This window comes from Xiphias gladius, chromosome 11, assembly GCF_016859285.1.
Source record: "Xiphias gladius isolate SHS-SW01 ecotype Sanya breed wild chromosome 11, ASM1685928v1, whole genome shotgun sequence".
Taxonomy (NCBI): domain Eukaryota; kingdom Metazoa; phylum Chordata; class Actinopteri; order Istiophoriformes; family Xiphiidae; genus Xiphias; species Xiphias gladius.
The window spans coordinates 3,798,310-3,817,276 of record NC_053410.1 but is presented as its reverse complement, the minus strand read 5'-3'; the positions used below and the strand labels follow the sequence as shown (position 1 = coordinate 3,817,276).

General features: G+C 41.5%; 2 protein-coding genes across 3 annotated transcripts in view; one reads left to right on the top strand and one right to left on the bottom strand.

Annotated features, from left to right (window-relative positions):
• Positions 1-11,553, bottom strand: part of itsn1 (intersectin 1 (SH3 domain protein)) — a 54,062-nt gene extending 42,509 nt beyond the window's left edge. The window contains exons 1-4 of the mRNA XM_040139580.1: positions 11,395-11,553; positions 2,126-2,185; positions 484-576; positions 162-225 (exon numbers count right to left, since the gene is read on the bottom strand). Coding sequence (XP_039995514.1) covers positions 162-225; positions 484-576; positions 2,126-2,153 — 185 coding nt within the window. The 5' untranslated portion in view covers positions 2,154-2,185; positions 11,395-11,553. The remainder of the gene's footprint in view (positions 1-161; positions 226-483; positions 577-2,125; positions 2,186-11,394) is intronic.
• A 1,223-nt stretch (positions 11,554-12,776) lies between these two features.
• Positions 12,777-18,796, top strand: cryzl1 (crystallin, zeta (quinone reductase)-like 1). 2 transcript variants are annotated; one of them, XM_040138723.1, is made up of 14 exons: positions 12,777-12,814; positions 12,964-13,030; positions 13,537-13,614; positions 14,431-14,503; positions 14,653-14,697; positions 14,853-14,921; positions 15,599-15,732; positions 15,981-16,092; positions 16,336-16,356; positions 16,885-16,983; positions 17,128-17,243; positions 17,865-17,970; positions 18,076-18,121; positions 18,678-18,796. In XM_040138723.1, exons 2-14 carry the CDS (start codon positions 12,965-12,967, stop codon positions 18,772-18,774), a joined length of 1,062 nt encoding a protein of 353 aa, XP_039994657.1. In that variant the 5' UTR covers positions 12,777-12,814; position 12,964; the 3' UTR covers positions 18,775-18,796. The 2 variants fall into 2 exon arrangements, with proteins under 2 accessions (XP_039994657.1, XP_039994658.1); XM_040138724.1 differs by lacking the exons at positions 12,777-12,814; positions 16,336-16,356 and having other exon boundaries at positions 12,821-13,030.
• Positions 18,797-18,967: the final 171 nt, after the last annotated feature.

Genomic DNA, 18,967 nt, shown 5'->3' with positions numbered 1-18,967 from the left:
TGCTGCACAAAAACTGTAACAACCTTAAGAACCACTGGTGTGAACAAACTGTTGCCAAACTTCTCCAGCATGCATTATTTTAAATAAGGAAATGAAGGAATTGGCTACTTAATATTTGCTAGCCTGTGAGCTATAAGCAACGTCCTGGCTATGTGACTCACCAGATTTGGGCCAGGATGGGAGGGGGCAGCCCTGACTGAAGAAAGAAGTTCTTGGCCTGGTCACCTGACAGAAAAACACAAACAGGATGTGAGTTCACAGCGCAGATCTAAAAAGAAAGGCCACTTCAGACCATGGCTGAATCCAAATGTCCAGGTTTCATCACACTCGCGGACTTCCTGGGAATATGCCCATTAGGTCTGCGAGTGCTGAGGGATGAACAAATCCACAATTCATCAAGTCCAGTCTTTCTGTGGACTTCCAGAGAGCTCACTTACTGTAATTGGGGTGTGTAGATGGGGGTGGGGGTGGGGGTACTGTTACCTGTGATGTAACCCCCGGCAGTCGGAGAAAGGCTGTGAAACTGCTGATCATGTTTGGCTCTCTCATCCACTGAGATCAGAAACACATCTGGACCTATCACACCCACAAAAAAAAAAAAACGAACACAAAGTTACAGATTAGATACCAAACCCGAAGGCAAAGACGAAGCCGGACACAGACAGAAGCAGAAAAGGGAGGCATGAAAAGAAAGTGTCGGTCCTGAGTTTCAGTTCCTGTCAGAGATTTCCTATTAAGTAACACTGGAGAAATAGTGTCAACTCAGAAACTGATGAAGAAAGAAAATAAGAATGGACAGATGAGGGACTGAGTCTCTCGTGGATGGGTGTTATCCAGCATCTATCATCTTAACTGTAACAATATAAATAACTTTACGATTGTATGTTTTTGGTTTGACGGTAAGGGGCTCCCACAAGCCACTAAAACACTGACTCCAGTCTGCTCTATTGGTCTGTCAGTGGCCTTACTCAGTTATTAGTCTTTTTTGCCGATCTGCTCTGTTAATAGCCCGGTTTCCACTCGGTTGCATTAGATGCACGATCAGAGAACCTCGCTTATCGGAAAAGTGGTCCCCTTTAGTTCCAACTAACGCCTTCATCCTTTACCATTTACTGGCAATTTACACGTTTAGTGAATCATGCTGACTCATTTTGAAATGCAAGAACAATTACTGCTGACAGAAACAGTATTTGCTTTATCTCTCTTGTTAACTCTTTGAAAAGACAAATGATGCTTAGTCAGTTGTCTTTACATATACACCCTGGATCAGCTACTGGCAATACGTTTTCACTGTAATTAATATTCCAAATGGCTATTTTTGTCGATACCTGTCCAATACTACAGTATTTATTGATGATATCAATAATTTGATATAAGACTAGATGTTCTGTGGAATATAAGCCATGACTTTATTAACAACTTCAGCCTCAGTTGTTTCTTTTGCAGTATGTACCACAGATAAAGTCTGTGAAGATTCACAGAATACCACAGATAAACGAAGTTTGAGTGGCCAGTCCTCAGTCAGCACAGAGACAAGTATGCAGTATGTTCTATCTTACGGTTACAAATCTGTTTATAGCCTGACAAATCTCTCACAGTGTGGTTTTTAAGCATTTGGTGTCAGTTTGTCTTTGTCTCCATCTGTTTGTCGTTGTCCTGATGGGAGATCTGTCTGCCTCCAGGCTTTCTTTGATACAAGTTTTGGCAATTGTTTCTATGATAGTAGCTAGATCTACTCATATGTCCTCATTTTTGGTAAAACTGATTCTAGGAGATTACTGATTTTGGATCACTACACTTTTGAGGTTGGCTTGACTTGTTTTGTTTTCATGTGACTTTATTCTGCCTCTCCCCTGAAATAATTCTAGGTACTTCACAGATTGATAAATGATCCTTGGGAGATTTTAAGATGTGGATGTTAAAATGCTTATGGAAAATCAGAGTGGATTCACGAGAAGCTGCGTTGTCTTCTGGTGGACTTGTGCAATATTACGGTGAATTCATGGAGCAATGTTGTTTTGCTCAAACTGCTCGCAATACTTAGCTGACAACCCTGCGAGTAAATTATGAACATCAACTTTCATTATCCCCCTCTTTCATGTCAGACACGCACACACGTACTGACCTGTGAATGTGGTGGGGAACTGTGCCATGGTTCACTCAGTCGTCTGCAGCTACACAACACCTGGGACATATTTAGAAAAACAGAGGAAAAGTATAAGTGATCAATATCATCCCTACTCACTGAGTATTTACCTGCTCAGTAAGGCAGTAAAATAAAAAAAATAATAATAATTTTGGAATTTTAAACACTTCAACGTAACAGCATTTCACTGGTGAACCACAGAAATGCTGGTGCCAGTGAAGGGGCTTGCTTTTTTCAGCAAGCTCAGAAATCCAACTAGATGCTTAACAGCACATTAAAGAGGACCATATAATGGCTGGTCACCTGCCAAAGGTGCTGATACAGTAGCCAAACTCAGTCAGAGGAAACGATTTTCCAGCACGAGTCCGGAGTAAATTTTCCACTCAGCTGTCCTTTTGGTCTCCAGTCCAGCGAGCCTCATAGGATTATGGTTGCCGTACCTTGCAAGTTTGTTTTGATGCAGTGATATATGCACACACACAAAGCAAATAAATACAATAATTCTCAATAAGGTATACACAGTTGCATGTTTTTAAATCACACATTTTGGTTTCGTCTGTATGAAAAGGGGGGGGGGGGTTGCATCAATGCTGTTGTCATCTGGTATTCAGACTAGTGCCAGTTCACAAGAGACTGGACTGTGTCTCAGCCATGCTTGTGCATGTCAACGGGGCAGCAAACCTTTATTTATGCAGGGCAGGCTGCCTGAGCATACTTGCTTGTTTTTCAGAACCACTCTGCTTCACACTAACACACATTCTCACTTGGGAGCTGACCACAGTAAACGCTAGTTTTCTACCGTTGCCCTGTAAAAAGCTCCACTGGAGTCTTTTTTAAGTCAGCATTTCTTATACGAAATACAAACTGGAAAGTTACAAACTAGAAGACACCAAAAGAACAGGAAAACTGTGTTTTTAAGAGGACTTTTCTGAGAACATGCGACGTTTGTTGGAAAAAAAACCCATCTGTATAGATATAAAACCCACCCACCCAAGAAAGTTGCCTAAAAGTTACTGCCAAATCAGCAATTTAACTGCAATAAAAAACAGAAGTCCTGATGGGACATTTTTTTCAGAAATTGATTTAGAAGCTGAAAACATGATATTCAAGGTTTATGTCTGAATTATATTTTTTTTATCTGTTTAAAAAAATATGAATTAAAGCATTGCCCTACACCCTCACGATACTACATCCATATACTGTATGCCTGTGTGACATTCCCTACTCTGCCCTAGCAGAGGTATGTTAATCAGATCCAGACTTGCCTCCCTCCCTTGTTTCACTGTGACCAGCAGACAACTCATTATAACCATAATAATAACGTGACACACATTGCAAGAGACAAGGACTTAATGAGGGTATTCGAGTGTATGCGTGGGTTGCTGACTTTCTTCCAAGTCTGATGTAAACAAACATTTGGTGTTCTCTTTATGGGATGAAGACAAACCCAGTTAAAGGGTCAGTTCACAAAAAGCCTTTTCCCATTAAGCCCTAATGGTATCTAGCCATGTACTATTAGTTTTATTTAATGATGTACTAACATATCCTCTTCTCAGACTTCTACCAAAACCACAATGTAATGGAGATGGATGGAATTTAGTCTGTAGTGCTCACACTGTCAAAAAACACAACTGCAATGTCTCTCTCCAGAAACAGTTACTCAGACAATGCTGTGGACATTTTCACTGAGACTACTTTTTCCGTTGAAAACTGTCCTTGGCCTATTGAAGGGTGTAGTAGAGAGAGTGTCACTGTGAGTGTGTGTGTGTGTGTGTGTGTGTCCCATTATCATCTGAGTAGGAGGACAAAGTAACCAGCTTAACTAGGTCAGAGGAACAAAGCCCACCCTACGCAAACACACACAGGCACACACTTTTACGGCTGCCGCTGAGAGAATATTGAAGCAGTTGAGCAATTACAGTAGATTTTTCACCTAGTGAAACTAAACTAGTAATGGAAGAGATCAAACTGCTTGTCCGCTATGTTAAAGCATGTTACTTCGGTCACAATATGATCTGAACTGACTGCAGGAAAAAATACCCCAAACTGTAAGAATTTATGTGAGATGCTCAACAGCTGGTCACAGTTGGAAAGCGTGGCTTAATTAAAAAAAAAAAAAAAAAAAAAAAGTCCTTCGTGGGTTCTTAACCAGAATGAACACGAAGGAGGTACACTGCAGCAGAATGCATAGTGTTGTCCTTAGGTGACGTTAGAGGTGGGGATGGGTATCGAGAACAGGTTCCAGTTGAGAGTTGGCTCCAAAACTGTCCGAACCACCACAGTCTTATGCCTCCAAGCTTATCAATTGCTTTTGTCGATGCTGGCATGTTTTTCTGACAGTTGCGTTTTTCCAAATAATAAGGTCAAACTCATGCGTCTAAGCTGCTGGAAACATGCAATAAGGAGGAGTCATAGCAGGGAGGAAGAAACGGTCCAAAGCATGGCTGCCCTGCATGTGAGACGTTTAGGGGACATCTGGAAATTGTAGCTACAGAAAATAACCTGGGTCACACTCCCCCCCACTTAACTGCATGAGTCCCTGCATACACGTCGGTCAAACGCCGCACCACCCACCACCACAAATAAACTCTCAACCTGAGGGAAACACTGCAGTGTCTGTAAAATGGTAATTTCAAGCAAGGGTGGCGGCACAAGCAATATGCTGAAGCATCTTTCTATGCAACATGGGCTTAAATTCCAGGAGTGCCATGTATTTGACACTCTACGCACAAGTGCCACTGCTTCCCAAAACCGAGCAGCACATCCATTACCGAGAGTAAATATCCTATGTTATAATAACAGTAGCGCCACACAGGTAGGCTTAGCAGATTTTTTCTTTGTCTATGAAAGGCTAAATGAAAACGAATGCTGTAAAAACGTTCTCTCATTTCATCCATTATGGTTGATGACAGACAGACTGTTGCTACAGCTAGCTCTCAGGCTGAAGCCTGTGTTCAGACTCAGAGAAAATGAAACAGTTGCATTGATGCTCTGTGTTTCCCGTGGAGTCGAAGCCGCTGCTAGAACTACCGCCGACCAGGCCTACTTTTTTCCACAAAGAAAACTGATCAGGAATCATTAAGGGAATCGATAAAGAAACGGACCAATAAGCAGAACTGATAATGGCATTAGTATCATAATATCTTATCAACTCCCATCCTTAGTTACAGGAATTGGAACAAGAATGACTTCTCGTGCTGCAAAAATCTAATGAGATGTCAGGCTGCCAAAACTTTGATTCACAACTCAAAAGCTGTGAGTCAAAGTGACTTTTGTTTGATTGTCAATTTACCACAATACCTCAGGCCAAAGCAAACTGACGACAAAGATAATCAAACCGATTGTGACACCTGCAAAAATGTAGAAGCAGTGAAAAGATATACTGAATCCATGTTACTAACTGAATTCACCCGGTCGCTGCGTAGGCTTGAAATGACATTTTTGCATTTATCATAGTCTCATCTAGCCTTAGTAGAGCTGCATGTCTCAGAGTGGGTACAAATTATAAATCCACCACCACACTTAATTTGAACTTCAATGAAACGTTGATGACCTCTTAAAACTATTGATTAGAAGAATACACGTATAGTTCTTTGTTGCAGCCACAATGCATCTATTTCCTTTGTCATCAGTGTGTAGTTGAGGATATTATGCTCTATTCTCCCTGTGTACACGTATTGTATTTGTGGGATTAGTCTGTATAATTAGAGCATTGGGATGTAACTGGAGTGTTGGTCTGTTATCAAGGCTTGTGGCAGATGCCTGTTTAAGCCCCTCACATAAAAACACATAAAAGCACGCGCACGCACGGTCTCTCTCACACTCACACACACACACACACACACACACACACACACACACACACACACAAACACACACACACACGCACGCTTCAGGCTGCTTCAGAACATGATACAGATTAGGGTTCAGACTCTTCTCTCTTTCTCCCTCCCCCTCATTCTCCTGTTTACCCATCCAACATTCCTCTTTCCCTTCTTCCATGAATTAATTTGGGAAAGCTGTACACCAACTGTTACAATGCTGGTTACTCGAACATTTAATCTTATATCATCTCTTATCCTTAGTCTGGGTTGTACAGTGCATTCTAGCAAAAAGTGCTCCCAATTTCCCTCAAGCAGACTTAGTTATATTTCCTTCCTTGTAACAGTGAACAAGTTCCTTTCAATCAGAGTAGTGCAAAACTATTCAGTCAAGTAATTTATGAACATTGCAGCATGTTTAAAAGCACACTCCTGACGCTGTATTCAACATACGACATATAAAATAGAGCATCCCATTGAGTTCCTAATAAGGAAACGGCAACAATGACTGATTGTCAGACCAGAAAACTTTTAACTGTAAAACTAACATGAAAATTTTTGGCTGGAGTTGGAAAAAAAAAAACAGAACTTGCTGTTGATGCCAAACAGATAACCCCCAAGCGAGAGACAACAATGATGTTATAGAGACACTTGGAGCAAACAGCAATACTTACATCCCCACAATTAATAAACAGTAACAACAGCAAATTTGAAAAGAAGAGCAGCGAAATCAAGAACTGAGATGCATCATAACACAGTGAGATTTATTGCAATAAATTCATGTCAAAACTGAATCAAATCAGAGAGATTTATCGGGAGGCTTTATGTAAGTTTTTGCGATTGCTACATAGCCACTTTAAGCCTTAACTGCTGTTTACTCACCAGTATAGAAGAAAAGTTGTGAGTTCAGCATCAAATTTCATTCCTTTACTCACCAAGAACTGTCTCCAGCGGCGGAAAGCAACACCAGTGTTAACTCTTGTTTTGCTTCTATTTCTATCACTTCTTTCACACAACCAGCTAGCCCCGGCCCAGCCGGTCTGTCTCATCACCTTCTGACAGCGAGTCACTGTAGCGTCCAGTCTGCTCTCAGTCCAAAATGAAAGGACGAAGAAGCAGCGCTGCCCAGAGGGCGTATTCTAACCTCTTGTCTTTTAAATGAAACCGTGGCTGAAGCTCTTGGCAAGCAACCATCATCACCGCCCGCTACCGGAAAGAGACCACGTTCGGTGGCAAAGGAAATTTACATATAGCACCTTTACGGGGAAAATTTCTCAAAGTGGTAATGTGGTAAAGTAATATGAGAGACTGGGAGAAAGTTGTATTTCTTATAAATCCATTGCTTGCTCCTCTAGCAATTTTTAAGTCCACTGTGTCCTTATATGTATTTAATGTATCAACATGACATCACCTCAATTGTGTTTGGCAAGTTAGCTACAGAAATGAGAAAAAGGCAACACCAAACATATAATTGGGCCCAGAAATGCAAGACACACCACAAAATGCTTGTTTATTTAGCTCACTGTGCTGACTAAAGCCCTAAATCCTCAGGCACCTGGTCTCCGATTTTTCAGGTTTGAAGTAGAGTAGTAGTATTTGCTGTTTTACTGTTGGTGAATCCAAACAAGACATCAAAAGATGTTACCTTGGTCTTTGGGAAAATGATAATGGGCATTTTCATTTACAGTCATATTACAGACAAGATGATTCATTCATTAATCGAAAAAATAATCTGCAGATTAACTGAAAATGAAAATAATAATTAGTTGCAGCCTAGACTTTATCTTGTGTGGATGGTTAAGCCACGCTGGTGTTGATACTAATAACTGCAGCCTCTTCACATCAGCATTCTCACACTCTATATACGCCCACAGATACACACACACACGCATTTGGATATAACACACAGCCCCTGCCTCAAACACAACCACACAAACACACATACACATGCAAGCACGCTCTCTCTCTCTCCATAGTCTCCTTCTTTTTCACAGACACACTAAAGACACACCCACTCTCAACACAGCCTCTGACACTGACCCTAAGCTCTGCATCACTCTTTCTCCAACACACACCATGACATTATTATCACATTGCTGTCAAGTGGTGAGGCCTGAAAAATGACAGGACCCCTACACACCCAGTACACACACACACACACACACACACACACACACACACACACACACACACACACACACACACACACACAGGGTTGCCACTGCAGTATCTCCATCAGCTCCTCCTGCATTACTCCATCCTTCCCTCGGGCTCCCTCCTCCCATCCCTCCTCACCATCATGCTCACCAGCCTCCCAAGCTAGCTAATGTTAGCACTATCACAATATAAAAAGCCATGGATGTTAACAAGCACAACTGAAGCACAGCACTGGGAAATCTTAGGGTCATGAAGTCATTTTCTTGCTCATACTACAAGGAAAATGCCAACACATTATAGATTCACCATGTGACTTTCTAGTTTAACCCTGAACAGGTCTACAATAGTAAAACTGTATATTCATGATACAAGTATTAAAATAAAAAGGCATTCAAACTAAAAAGTCAACCAAAGAATCAAGAGCAGCCCGAACACTCCATTATCCCAAAAGACTTTTCTTAGTGCTACTAACCCACTAATTGTTGCAGGAAGGGAAAACTTACTGCCTTCATATGAGGGAGATCTTAGGTTCCAGGTTAAGGTTTTGATACGAAATATAAGTGTGTAATATGGATCGAAATAATCTATTAAGTGGGTTAGCCGCCTGATCCAACGGGCTAGTCTAAGCCTGTTTAACAACACACCCCCCTTTTGATGCTGGTGGATAAGATTGTGAATTCTGGCCTTTGAAGCTATCAGACTTGAATGTAATGAACTCTTTACTGTGTTGAATGCAGTCCTATGATATGCTACAAGAAACTGTATTATGTGGTCCTGATTTATAGTTCATTTGAAGCAGGGAAACAAAGTGCCCTTCCTGAACACCCCTGAACTCGCTGAACTCTGACTGAACCTAGTTTACTGCTGACAGGCGAACTTCTGATAAAGAAAAAAGGAAATGTGTGATTATACAGGCACTGTAAATTTTTCAGCACACCAGGATCTCAGAAACATAAATCACCACTAATAACAGAACTTAAAACTTAATTAAATTGATTCACTTTCCTGAAATGAACCAACACTGCCGAATGTGTCTCTCTACCTCTGACTATATGAATAAAATTGGTTGTAAAGGATTTGTCACACACACCTAAGCTGCAAACGTTTTAGTGGGGGTCACATCAATTGAAGTCATGAAGTAACATTCAGGTGGAGAAGGTTATTCACATATACAGCTCTTGATAGGATTTTAGGAGCTCCTTGTAGGGACGAATGCTGATGAGGCTGCTAGGCACATAGAGTAGACCAAGTACAAATCATGGGTGAAACATACTGCCTTACTCCTGCAAGCAGTATATCTGAAATAACAGTAATGCTCCCCACACATGCCCATTATGACTAGTTCTGTCTCTTTTAGTCAGTATTACAGAGAAAATGCAAACTATCGTCACCAAATATTACATGATAAGAAAACTCCCAACAGACTTCGGAACAACAGATTTCACTGAAACTTTACTCATCGAGACTTTTGAGCAGCCTTGACATGAGGATAGTGTTACACACTGAGAAACACAAAAAGACAGAAAACACCAAGATCTAAATGGGGCTGCAGCTAACAATTATTTTAATAACAAATTAATCTTTTGATAATTTTTTCAATTAAACAATTATATGTGACAGCTTTTCTCACTATTATCTTAATTTTCACAAACCAAACAATTAATTGACTACTCAAGAAAATAACCATCAAATTAATCAATACTGAAAAATAATTATTAGTTGTAGTCCTGTACAGAATAATTTCAATGATCTCCACCTCGAGATATATACATACATACATACATACATACACACACACACACACACACACACACACATATACACATATATACAAACACACACACACACACACACACACACACACACACACAAGTATATATCTATATATCTCAAGGCTGAGCCCTTACTGCATTGGCCTGAGTTCAAATTCAGCCAAGGCCCTTTGCTGCAGGTCATTCCGTCTCTCTCCCCTACCTCTTGTCTCTCTCTAAATTATCTCGACCTCAACCAAATACAGCGGTAAAATACTGCTTTTAAATTGATGCATGAGTAATAATGATCTAATGATATGATATATAATGGTGTAACAGTCACACGGCACATTTGTGAATATGTTTTAATACTTAAAGTAAGTTTCCTTATTATATGTGCATAGTTTTACTTAAGTCAAATTTTAAAACCGGACTTTTATGAGTAAGTGAATATCTTTACAGAGTGGTATTAGTACTTTACTTGAGTAAAGGAACTGGGCACTTCCTGCACCACTGGTGTTATCTACAGGAGGTGCTCATGAAAAACAGACATTGCTTGCAAATGTGTCTTTGCACTTCGAAAACTCCAAGAAGTAGTTTCTAAATCATTCAAAACAAAATAGAAATGAGGTAATTTTGGTGCTGGATCAAGGCTATTGCTGAGTATTTTTACCAACATGGTAGTCAAATATAACTTAGCACCGTGTGCACTTTAACTCACTGGATATGGTGTTTTCATCTGCAATCCTCCGACCTTTAAAAGGGCCTGCCAGCATCCACGTAACCATGGAAACTTACTGGTCTTCACCGATTGAGCTGGGTAACCTTTGTCAACCACAAACGCTGAAAGTACACCTCTACTCACGCAGGATTAGTGTGCTTTCTCTAAAAAGAAAGGTCTTTCTGATAATTCACCGTCACTTCCGCGTATCATTTCCTCGGACTTCGCTCCACACAGGCTTTTGTTTTGTTCCAAACGGATGATCCTCAGAAGGTGTTCCGACTGGACAGGTAGCTAGATGGGCAGCTGTGACTAACATTTCATGTTAGCCAACGCTAGGCTAAGAGTGAAAACCTCCACCCTGGAGGTCGCTGTCTGCTCTAGCAGTGTCAGCGACCTTGTTGAATCATCATTTTATTCTCAACCGACCCCGGCTGCCAGCGAAGCTGAGGTTAACCACAAATGACCACTCGGTGTCAACGTTAGGTCACCGGCAGGCAGTGCAGATGCAGTGATTTAACATTAACATACTGGCTAGCTGTTAATACTAGCTGGGTTGCATCGTCTTCCAGTTTCTTGCCGCTCTGGTCCCGTTACACGGGCCAGTATTAGACAGCCTCCACACACCAATATGACAGTTAGAAGCTGACATTAGTAAGACAGACCGGGTGAAAACGACCAACTAGCCGCGCTAACGTATATGTCAACGGAGCTAGCAAGCAGGCTTACCAGTGAGAAGCTAACGTCAGCCCGTCAGGGACATTCTTTCACATTACACATACTACACTCTGCCCTTACCTCATAGTTCAGCCGCCATGATGAAATACTGGATAAAGTAGCTCGTTACGTGTTTGTGTGACCATATAATGTGGTATCCTCTCCCAAAGCGAGCGGTTTTATCACCAAAGCCCTTTCCGGTGATTTTCCCGTGGTTCCGAAATCCCGACCGACAGAGAGTCTGCTGGAAAATGGGGTAACGCTACCGACGTATCGCGAGATGTCATAGGACCCGTAACGCCGCCCACAAGAGATCTCGCGATAACTTACGAGCTGTCGGCTTGCCCGGCTCGCGGGGACGCCGTGAGGTAAAAGGATTAAGTAGCGCTCCTGTCGGCTGCCGCCAGCCACTTTGTCCACGAAAGTATATCAAAATCCAACAAATGTGTGAACCAGAGTACCGTGCACGTCTATCAGAATGGTGAGACTCTGATCGAGAATGCAAGATGAATACAATAAAGCGAACAGAGGTCTAACCTACGCTGTTCGCTCCCATGATAAAACACGATAAAATGTTTTTAAAGTCCCAGTTTTATATTCATATGCTGAAAGTAGGCCAATTGGCTAATAATAGAACTAACAGAAGCCCTCCTATATTAAGAGTACTATTACTTATTAGATTTTAGCTACGTTTTCCTCATAATAATGCTATACTTTAACCGAGAAATCTGAATTTGAAAACATCTTCGATATGTGACTAAAGACAAAAGGTGCAATTGTGCAAATCATGTAAATTCGCAACGAGTAAAAGGAAAAAAAAATTGCAAGCAGCAAAAATCCATGCATCTAGATTTTGGATCTCATGGGACTGACGGCACTTGCAATAATTAGGCAAACAGAGGAAAAGCTTTGATGTTTACATCCACTTTACTTACAACGCAGTACCGTGGATGATGATTTAGACAGAGTAGGGCGGAAAAGATTAATTAAGGATTATTGAGACATTATTGAATGAAGCATTTGTGGACTTTCTGTCTGGGGTTTTCATCGATCGTGTAAAAGGAGCACAGGAGAGAACAGTGGCTGCGGCATGTGAACTGTCTGCGAGGGACGCATAACTGATTCCACACGACTGACTGACGCATTGACGGCACATGTAATAGTTGCGTACACACTGGCTGCGAAGAGGGTCAATTTCCAAGTGTTGATAGAAATGCTAATAAAAACTGTGTTTTCAAAACTGTGTTGAAGACCGCAGAGAGTTTCGGCCCGACGCCCCATCACCTCACATGGAGGCCTAAAGGTTGTTCCGAAGGGGTTGGATTTGCTCCAGCCCAGCAGGAGTTGAGTGGTACTTTTAAAACCGCGGTGATCCATATCATCCAGTAGCCTGAGGCCGGCGCTGCTGTGGCAATATTAATACCGCCAGCATGAATTGGACACGCAGAAGAAGCAGAAGAAACAGCAGCCGAAGAAGAAGAAGAAGAAGAAGCAGGAAGAGGTCAGCTGATTTCAAGCTAGTTAGTGTAGCAGTAACTGGAAAGTAGCAGTGTCTTCTACAGCATAAAATAATAAGCTAATATATGAATAAGATTATTGACAAGCAGATTTAATATTTTTGAGATCCCCGATTGTGTCTCCCTGTTACAGCATGAAAGGTTTATACTGCCGAGCCGACGTGAATGATGCTGAGCCCAAGTTCGTTATTCAGGAAACGGTGAGTTTGTGCTGTTATTCCCAGGCTGGCCGGCCGGACGATGGCATTAGAAGCCACATTTAACGGCCTTAAGACACAAAAGCGAATGAAGTGTGCACATTTAGCCTGTTTGTGTGAAACTATACTGATCACTGCTGCTGATCAGTAGGCAGCAGAGATTGAACTAGTCCAGCACCTCATTTCAGTCTATCGTATTGGAATAAAAACCCCTCTTAATTCGGCACCTTATTAATATTGATTAGATTTATGTAATTTTTCACAGACTTGGATCAAATTGAAAAGCCAGCGGTCACTAAGTAGATAATACAGAGAACTGATAGCACTGTTTTCGTAGTTGTGGTAGATTGTGTAATACAGTCTTGACTTTATAAAACAATTCTATTTGTTTTATCAAAGCGACTGTGTGTTTGTCTTGTGTCTGTGCAGCTGATGTTAACCTGTCCGACCGCCTGTGATGGTTTAAAGCACTGCTGCTCTGCGTCTTGCGTCTATTTGTTTCTCCCCAGGGTCTTCCAGAGGTGTTAGGCAGCCATCAGGTCAGAGTTCAGGTACAGGCGTGCGGACTCAAGCCCCTGGACCTCAAGGTACTTAAATCAAGCCAGAACGGATGCATGGCTGTTGCCAGATTACAACATAATCAGAGAGAAGAACAGAAAGCCGCAGCCCAAGATGAAATAGAAAAAAATGCCACTTTCCTTTTTTTTGCTTATATTGAAGAGTCATCTGTTAATCAGTCAGTCAGTGCACATACAGGTTGGTCCAATGAAAGTTGTCAAACTTCTCTTAAACAAGATAATGGATATATTGTATTTTGCAATTATGTGAACAAAAAAAGATAAGAAAGCGGACACAAATTCATACAAACCTTGATTCCAAATAAATCATTAAATATTGTAAAAAGGATAAAAAACTAACAATAAATAGTTAAATACAAGATAATACTTTAAAAGCCTTATTAGCTCCAAAATATCTACATATACTCAAAGTTAACCATTGCAATTACTGGTATAGTTCTAGTTATTTATGTTTCAAAATAATCCAAAAATTAAGATAATCCAGATGCAAGTCTTAAATGCATTATTACATGTTATAATGGTTGAATTACCTTTGAACATCATTATATTTGATCAGTCCATACAGTGTATTGTATGGGTCCATACAGCCAGCATCAGGCCTATAGTGCCAGTGATCTGTTGTAACGTTACAGATTATACCCTTACTTACTGCTTAGAGCTGAAAGACTGTTGGAACAGTAGTTATATTGTGTGAGTATTGCCCCTTAACTTTCGTGCCAGTAAAGGCCGGTGAACTGAATTAGAATCGTTGGGTTGAACGCTGTCGCGATCACTGCTGACTCCTCTCCTCTCCTCTCCTCTCCCCTCCTCTGTCCTGTGCTCTAGTTGCTCTGTGACGTGGGGCTCCAGAGAGATTTGATTCCTGTTGGCAGAGAGGTGGCCGGGGTCGTCCTGCAAGGTCACAAACACACAAACGCACTGTTACTCTTGTTTTACATGGTGGTGAAAAAGGAATATTTGTGATTAATAGTGAGTGTCCATACCGGCCTGTATCAGCAATGGTTTAAACAGTGTGCTTGTGGTTTCTTTTTTTTTTTTTGTCCGCAGTGGGCCCCAAGGTCTCCTTTTTCCAGCCTGAGGATGAGGTTGTAGGTAAGAAGCATTTATTTATCTGACCTGGTTTGTGAGAGGCAGAGCATGTGATGCTAACTGTGTGGACCCCGGTGATGATTATCCAGTATACATTACACCCCACTTGTGGACCTAACAGTACATTATCACGTCTTACCTCCACCTTCCCTTTCCAGGTATTCTTCCCCTGGACTCTCCCTGCTCTGGACTCTGTGATGTAATTGACGTGGATGAACACTATTTAGGTAGCACACTGTACAAACACACACACACACACACACACACACACACACACACACACACAAATGCAGATTGTATAATATGACGGAAGTAATTCTTTCCTACCAGTCAGATTTATTACTTTTTCGACATTCTGTTTTCATCTTGATGCCTTGACTTTACAAAATCCTACGATATTGTCTGTGTAATAGGTAAGCTCCCAAAAAAGGCAGCCCATCTCACTCGTATCTATAAAGGTCAGGGTTCTCAGCTGCTCCACTCTGCTTTAAAAAAAGCAAAAAGCAGAAAAAAAAAGCAGCAGGTGCAGTGTAATTATGAGGTGGCTGTTCTATTTCCATCATTTCCATTTCATCTGCACTGCATTTACTTAAACAGCTAAGATAAAGCTGTGCTGGGAGTCTGAAACCAGCAAAACAGTGTAAAAAGTGGGTACATTGCCCCCTCTTCCACTTCTCCTTTCTGTCTGAATTCTTTTTAAAGCTATGGACAAGAAAAGAGACAAATTTATTACGCTGTCCTTTTAGCCGGTTGAAAAATCATTTGATAAAGGCAACGCCATCATGAAACAGATTTATCTCATATCAATCGGCTCTCTCAAAGCTGCATATTTTCATGTCCTCAAGGAAATCCTTTTAAACTGATTGAGTAAACATATGTGCGTGTTTCTGTTTATGTCCTCCAGTTCAGAAGCCAGAGAAGCTCAGCTCAGCGTGTGTTGCGGCAGCGCTGCACGATGGCCTCTGTGCTTACACTGCTCTACACACACATGCTCGCATGGCAGCCGGACACACACTCCTGGTCCTGGATGGAGCCAGCGTATGTAAAAAAAACAAAACCAAAACAAAACACAGAGGAATCAGACATCTCGGTGACGTGTGAAATGTATAATGCATACCATGTAACTGCAGCATCATCCAGGATTACATCAGCATGTCTTCTCCCCATGTTTGCTTCTTTTAAACCTATTAAATAAATGGCAGTAAAAAACAAAACAAGAAATTCAGCATTGCCTGACTTTCAGTGTGCGTGCGTTTGTAAAGAGCCCATCTCCTCTTCCCCCGCAGTCCTTTGGCCTGATGTGCATCCAGCTGGCCTGTTACCACGGAGTGAAGGTCCTGACGACATCACATTCGCCACAAAAACACACATTCCTGGAGCAGCTTCGGCCTAGCGTAGGTCTGTACGGGCCAATGCTGTGATGTTTGTAGGACACTTTTTTAGTGTCGCAGCTTCAGACCCAATCTCCACTAAGGGTCTGTGAAATGTTTCAACTGCACTCTCTACAAAATCACCACGGTCATATTAGGAATAGAGTACTGCTCTTTTCTGATCACTTCATGCTCTTGTGCACCGCTTTCAACCTTTTTTATCTTTTGCTTCCTTTTCCTTTCTATCTCCTCACCTTCATATTTTCCTCAGGTGTTCAGGATCCTTTAGTAGGTGAGATTTTTTTCTTTCTGACTGACATAATTACTTTGCTTCCTTGTTGGATTTCTAAATCTTATTGTAAATTGTGGTTGTGTCACTGTGTAATTGTCAGTATATAAGCTGCAGTCGGATGTGTGTCCCCTATCTGTCTAAAGCCAGGATGATTTTAGTGTACAGCAAATCATCACAATTAATTTCAGTTGTATTATTTCATCTTTTTTTTCATATTTCTTGCAGACTTTATTTTACTGTAACTTAAGTAAACTACCCCAAAGATTAGATCTGCTTAGTTTTTTATTTTGAGTAAATAGTGTAAAAGGGAGATTGAATGAAAAGACATGTCTCGATCAAAAACCTGCTGCCACCATGTGGATAACATTAAAAACTGCAAGCACCGCAACTTAAATGAGCTTGGGATGAGACGTGGTGTAGACGGGAGTAGAATAGTACAAATTTTTCAACTGTCAGTTTTTCAGTTTTAAACATGTTATGAACTAGAGTGACTCGTGATATCGTGTGGCTGTGTCTTTGTGCCTGAAGCCAGGGTTATTCAAGTCTATAACGGCTCATCAGACCTGCTGCCACTGGTTTTGGAGGAGACGGGAGGACTGGGAGTGGATATAGTGATAGACTCTGGAGGTAAAAACACTCATTTACTGTTAACACGGCTGAACATGTGTACGATTGTGAAATCTGTCAAGAGTGACCCCGGGCTTCTGAACGGTACTTCAGCTGTACAACCTTCAGCGTAGCATCGCAACACCAGAACATTCTGCTGTGTAGTTCGTCTGCAGGAAGAGGAGGAACCAGAGGAGACGAAACTACTCCCACACAAACAGGACATCGTCAGTGTGCTGGGAGTGGGGGGACACTGGGTCACATCGCACCAAGACCTGCAGGTGAGTCGGTGTCAGACGTTACAGCGATTTCTTCACAGTGATAATTCTATAATCTTCGATCTCTCTGCTTCCAACATACATATTACAGTTTAAATTTCTCCCCAACTGAAAAGTGTATTAATGAACAAATGAGGATTGTTGTCATGTTTTTGCTCAGCTCAATTCAAAGGTTCATTTGAGGTTAGGTTTAGATTATCAGATCAAAATCCTGCCCAAAGAGCCGCACAGGTGCCGTGACATACAGTATCAGTTATGAGCCAACAACAAGATACAGGTACAGAGGAAAGTCGCTAATTGAACCATTTTGAAAGGCACTTTGCAGTGTGGATAGATTTCAATTCAGTTCAGACGATTTCAAGCTAAAACAACGTTAAGAAAGCAACAGGCCGTCAAGAGTGGAGCCAATGATTCTCATTTATCGGTAACACTCCTTTCTAACATGGTTCCTTTTTATCATTTCAAATTTAGCCATTTTAGAAATTACTTTAGCAGCACATAATTCTTGGCTTTAAAGTGTTTGAGTGGTCTGAGGTAAATATGAGCAGTGAAGGTATATCCGGTCAGAATTCACGTCTTTGACAGCAGTTTTATTTACCTTTCTGTGTCTTTGTGTTTTTACAGTTGGATCCTCCAGATTGCAGATTATTGTATTTAAAGTCAGCGTCTGTGTCTTTCCTCAATCCTGAAGTCTGGACGGCTTCATCAGCCCAGCAAGGAAGATACCTGCGTATCCTATGCTCACAGTGTGAGATTTAAAACGCGTGCATGCGATCGGGCACCTGAGCTGTCTGTCTCCTTTAAGGTCTTTATGAGTCTTAACGGCCTTTTACAGATATTCTGAAGGACATTGTGGAGAAGATGTCAGCTGGGGTGCTCAGGTAACTCAAGAGACCACCACAACCATTCTGTGGGGCTGGAATATCAGTCGCACTAAAGCCCCAGCGGGAGAGATTTCCCGTGAACCGAAGGGTAGATATTGGCGTCAGACAAATACATAATACCGAATACCAGTTTAATCAAATTTTATTTGATCAAAGTTATATCTTAATACATTAAGTCATGCTATTTTTCCCGGGTGACCTCTTTCTGCCACTGATGTCAGAAGATGCCTAGTGCAGCTTTAAATATAAAAGAGGTAAACAACGTAGGGTTAAAAACTATATTTTGTGCATCGCAGCTCTTTTGTCTTTTCTCTGCCATCTGCAAGTTATCTCAAGGTTTTGAGACTTAACACAGTTCACAGTCGCGTTTACAGTTTTAAGCCCATTGCACACACGTCGCTGTGGAGGTTTCTTTAACTGTCATGTCACGTCACCTCCCACCAAAACTGCATGATGCACGGATTTACGGCCCACTTTTTTTCAAGACACAAACACTATAATCTTAACCTAATCAAATCCAATCTGCCTGTCTGGTGCCTATCTGTCTCGCCAGACCTCAGCCTGCGGAGGTGGTCCCCCTCTACGAAGCCACAGTTGCCATGGAGACCGTCCAGCGTCACCAGAAGAAAAAATCCGTTGTTCAGTTCTGACCGAAATAATCACATTCTGCCGGGATGTAAGCAAACACAGGCCCACAGTTCAACAGGACCAGTTCTTTCGGCAGTTAAACTGTTCGATGTAGCAAATGAACAATTACAAACATTCATTGTTTTTACTTGTTAAATTGTTTTTGGAGGCTGAAACCCATCACAACACGCATCATGGACAAGACAGGGAGATAAA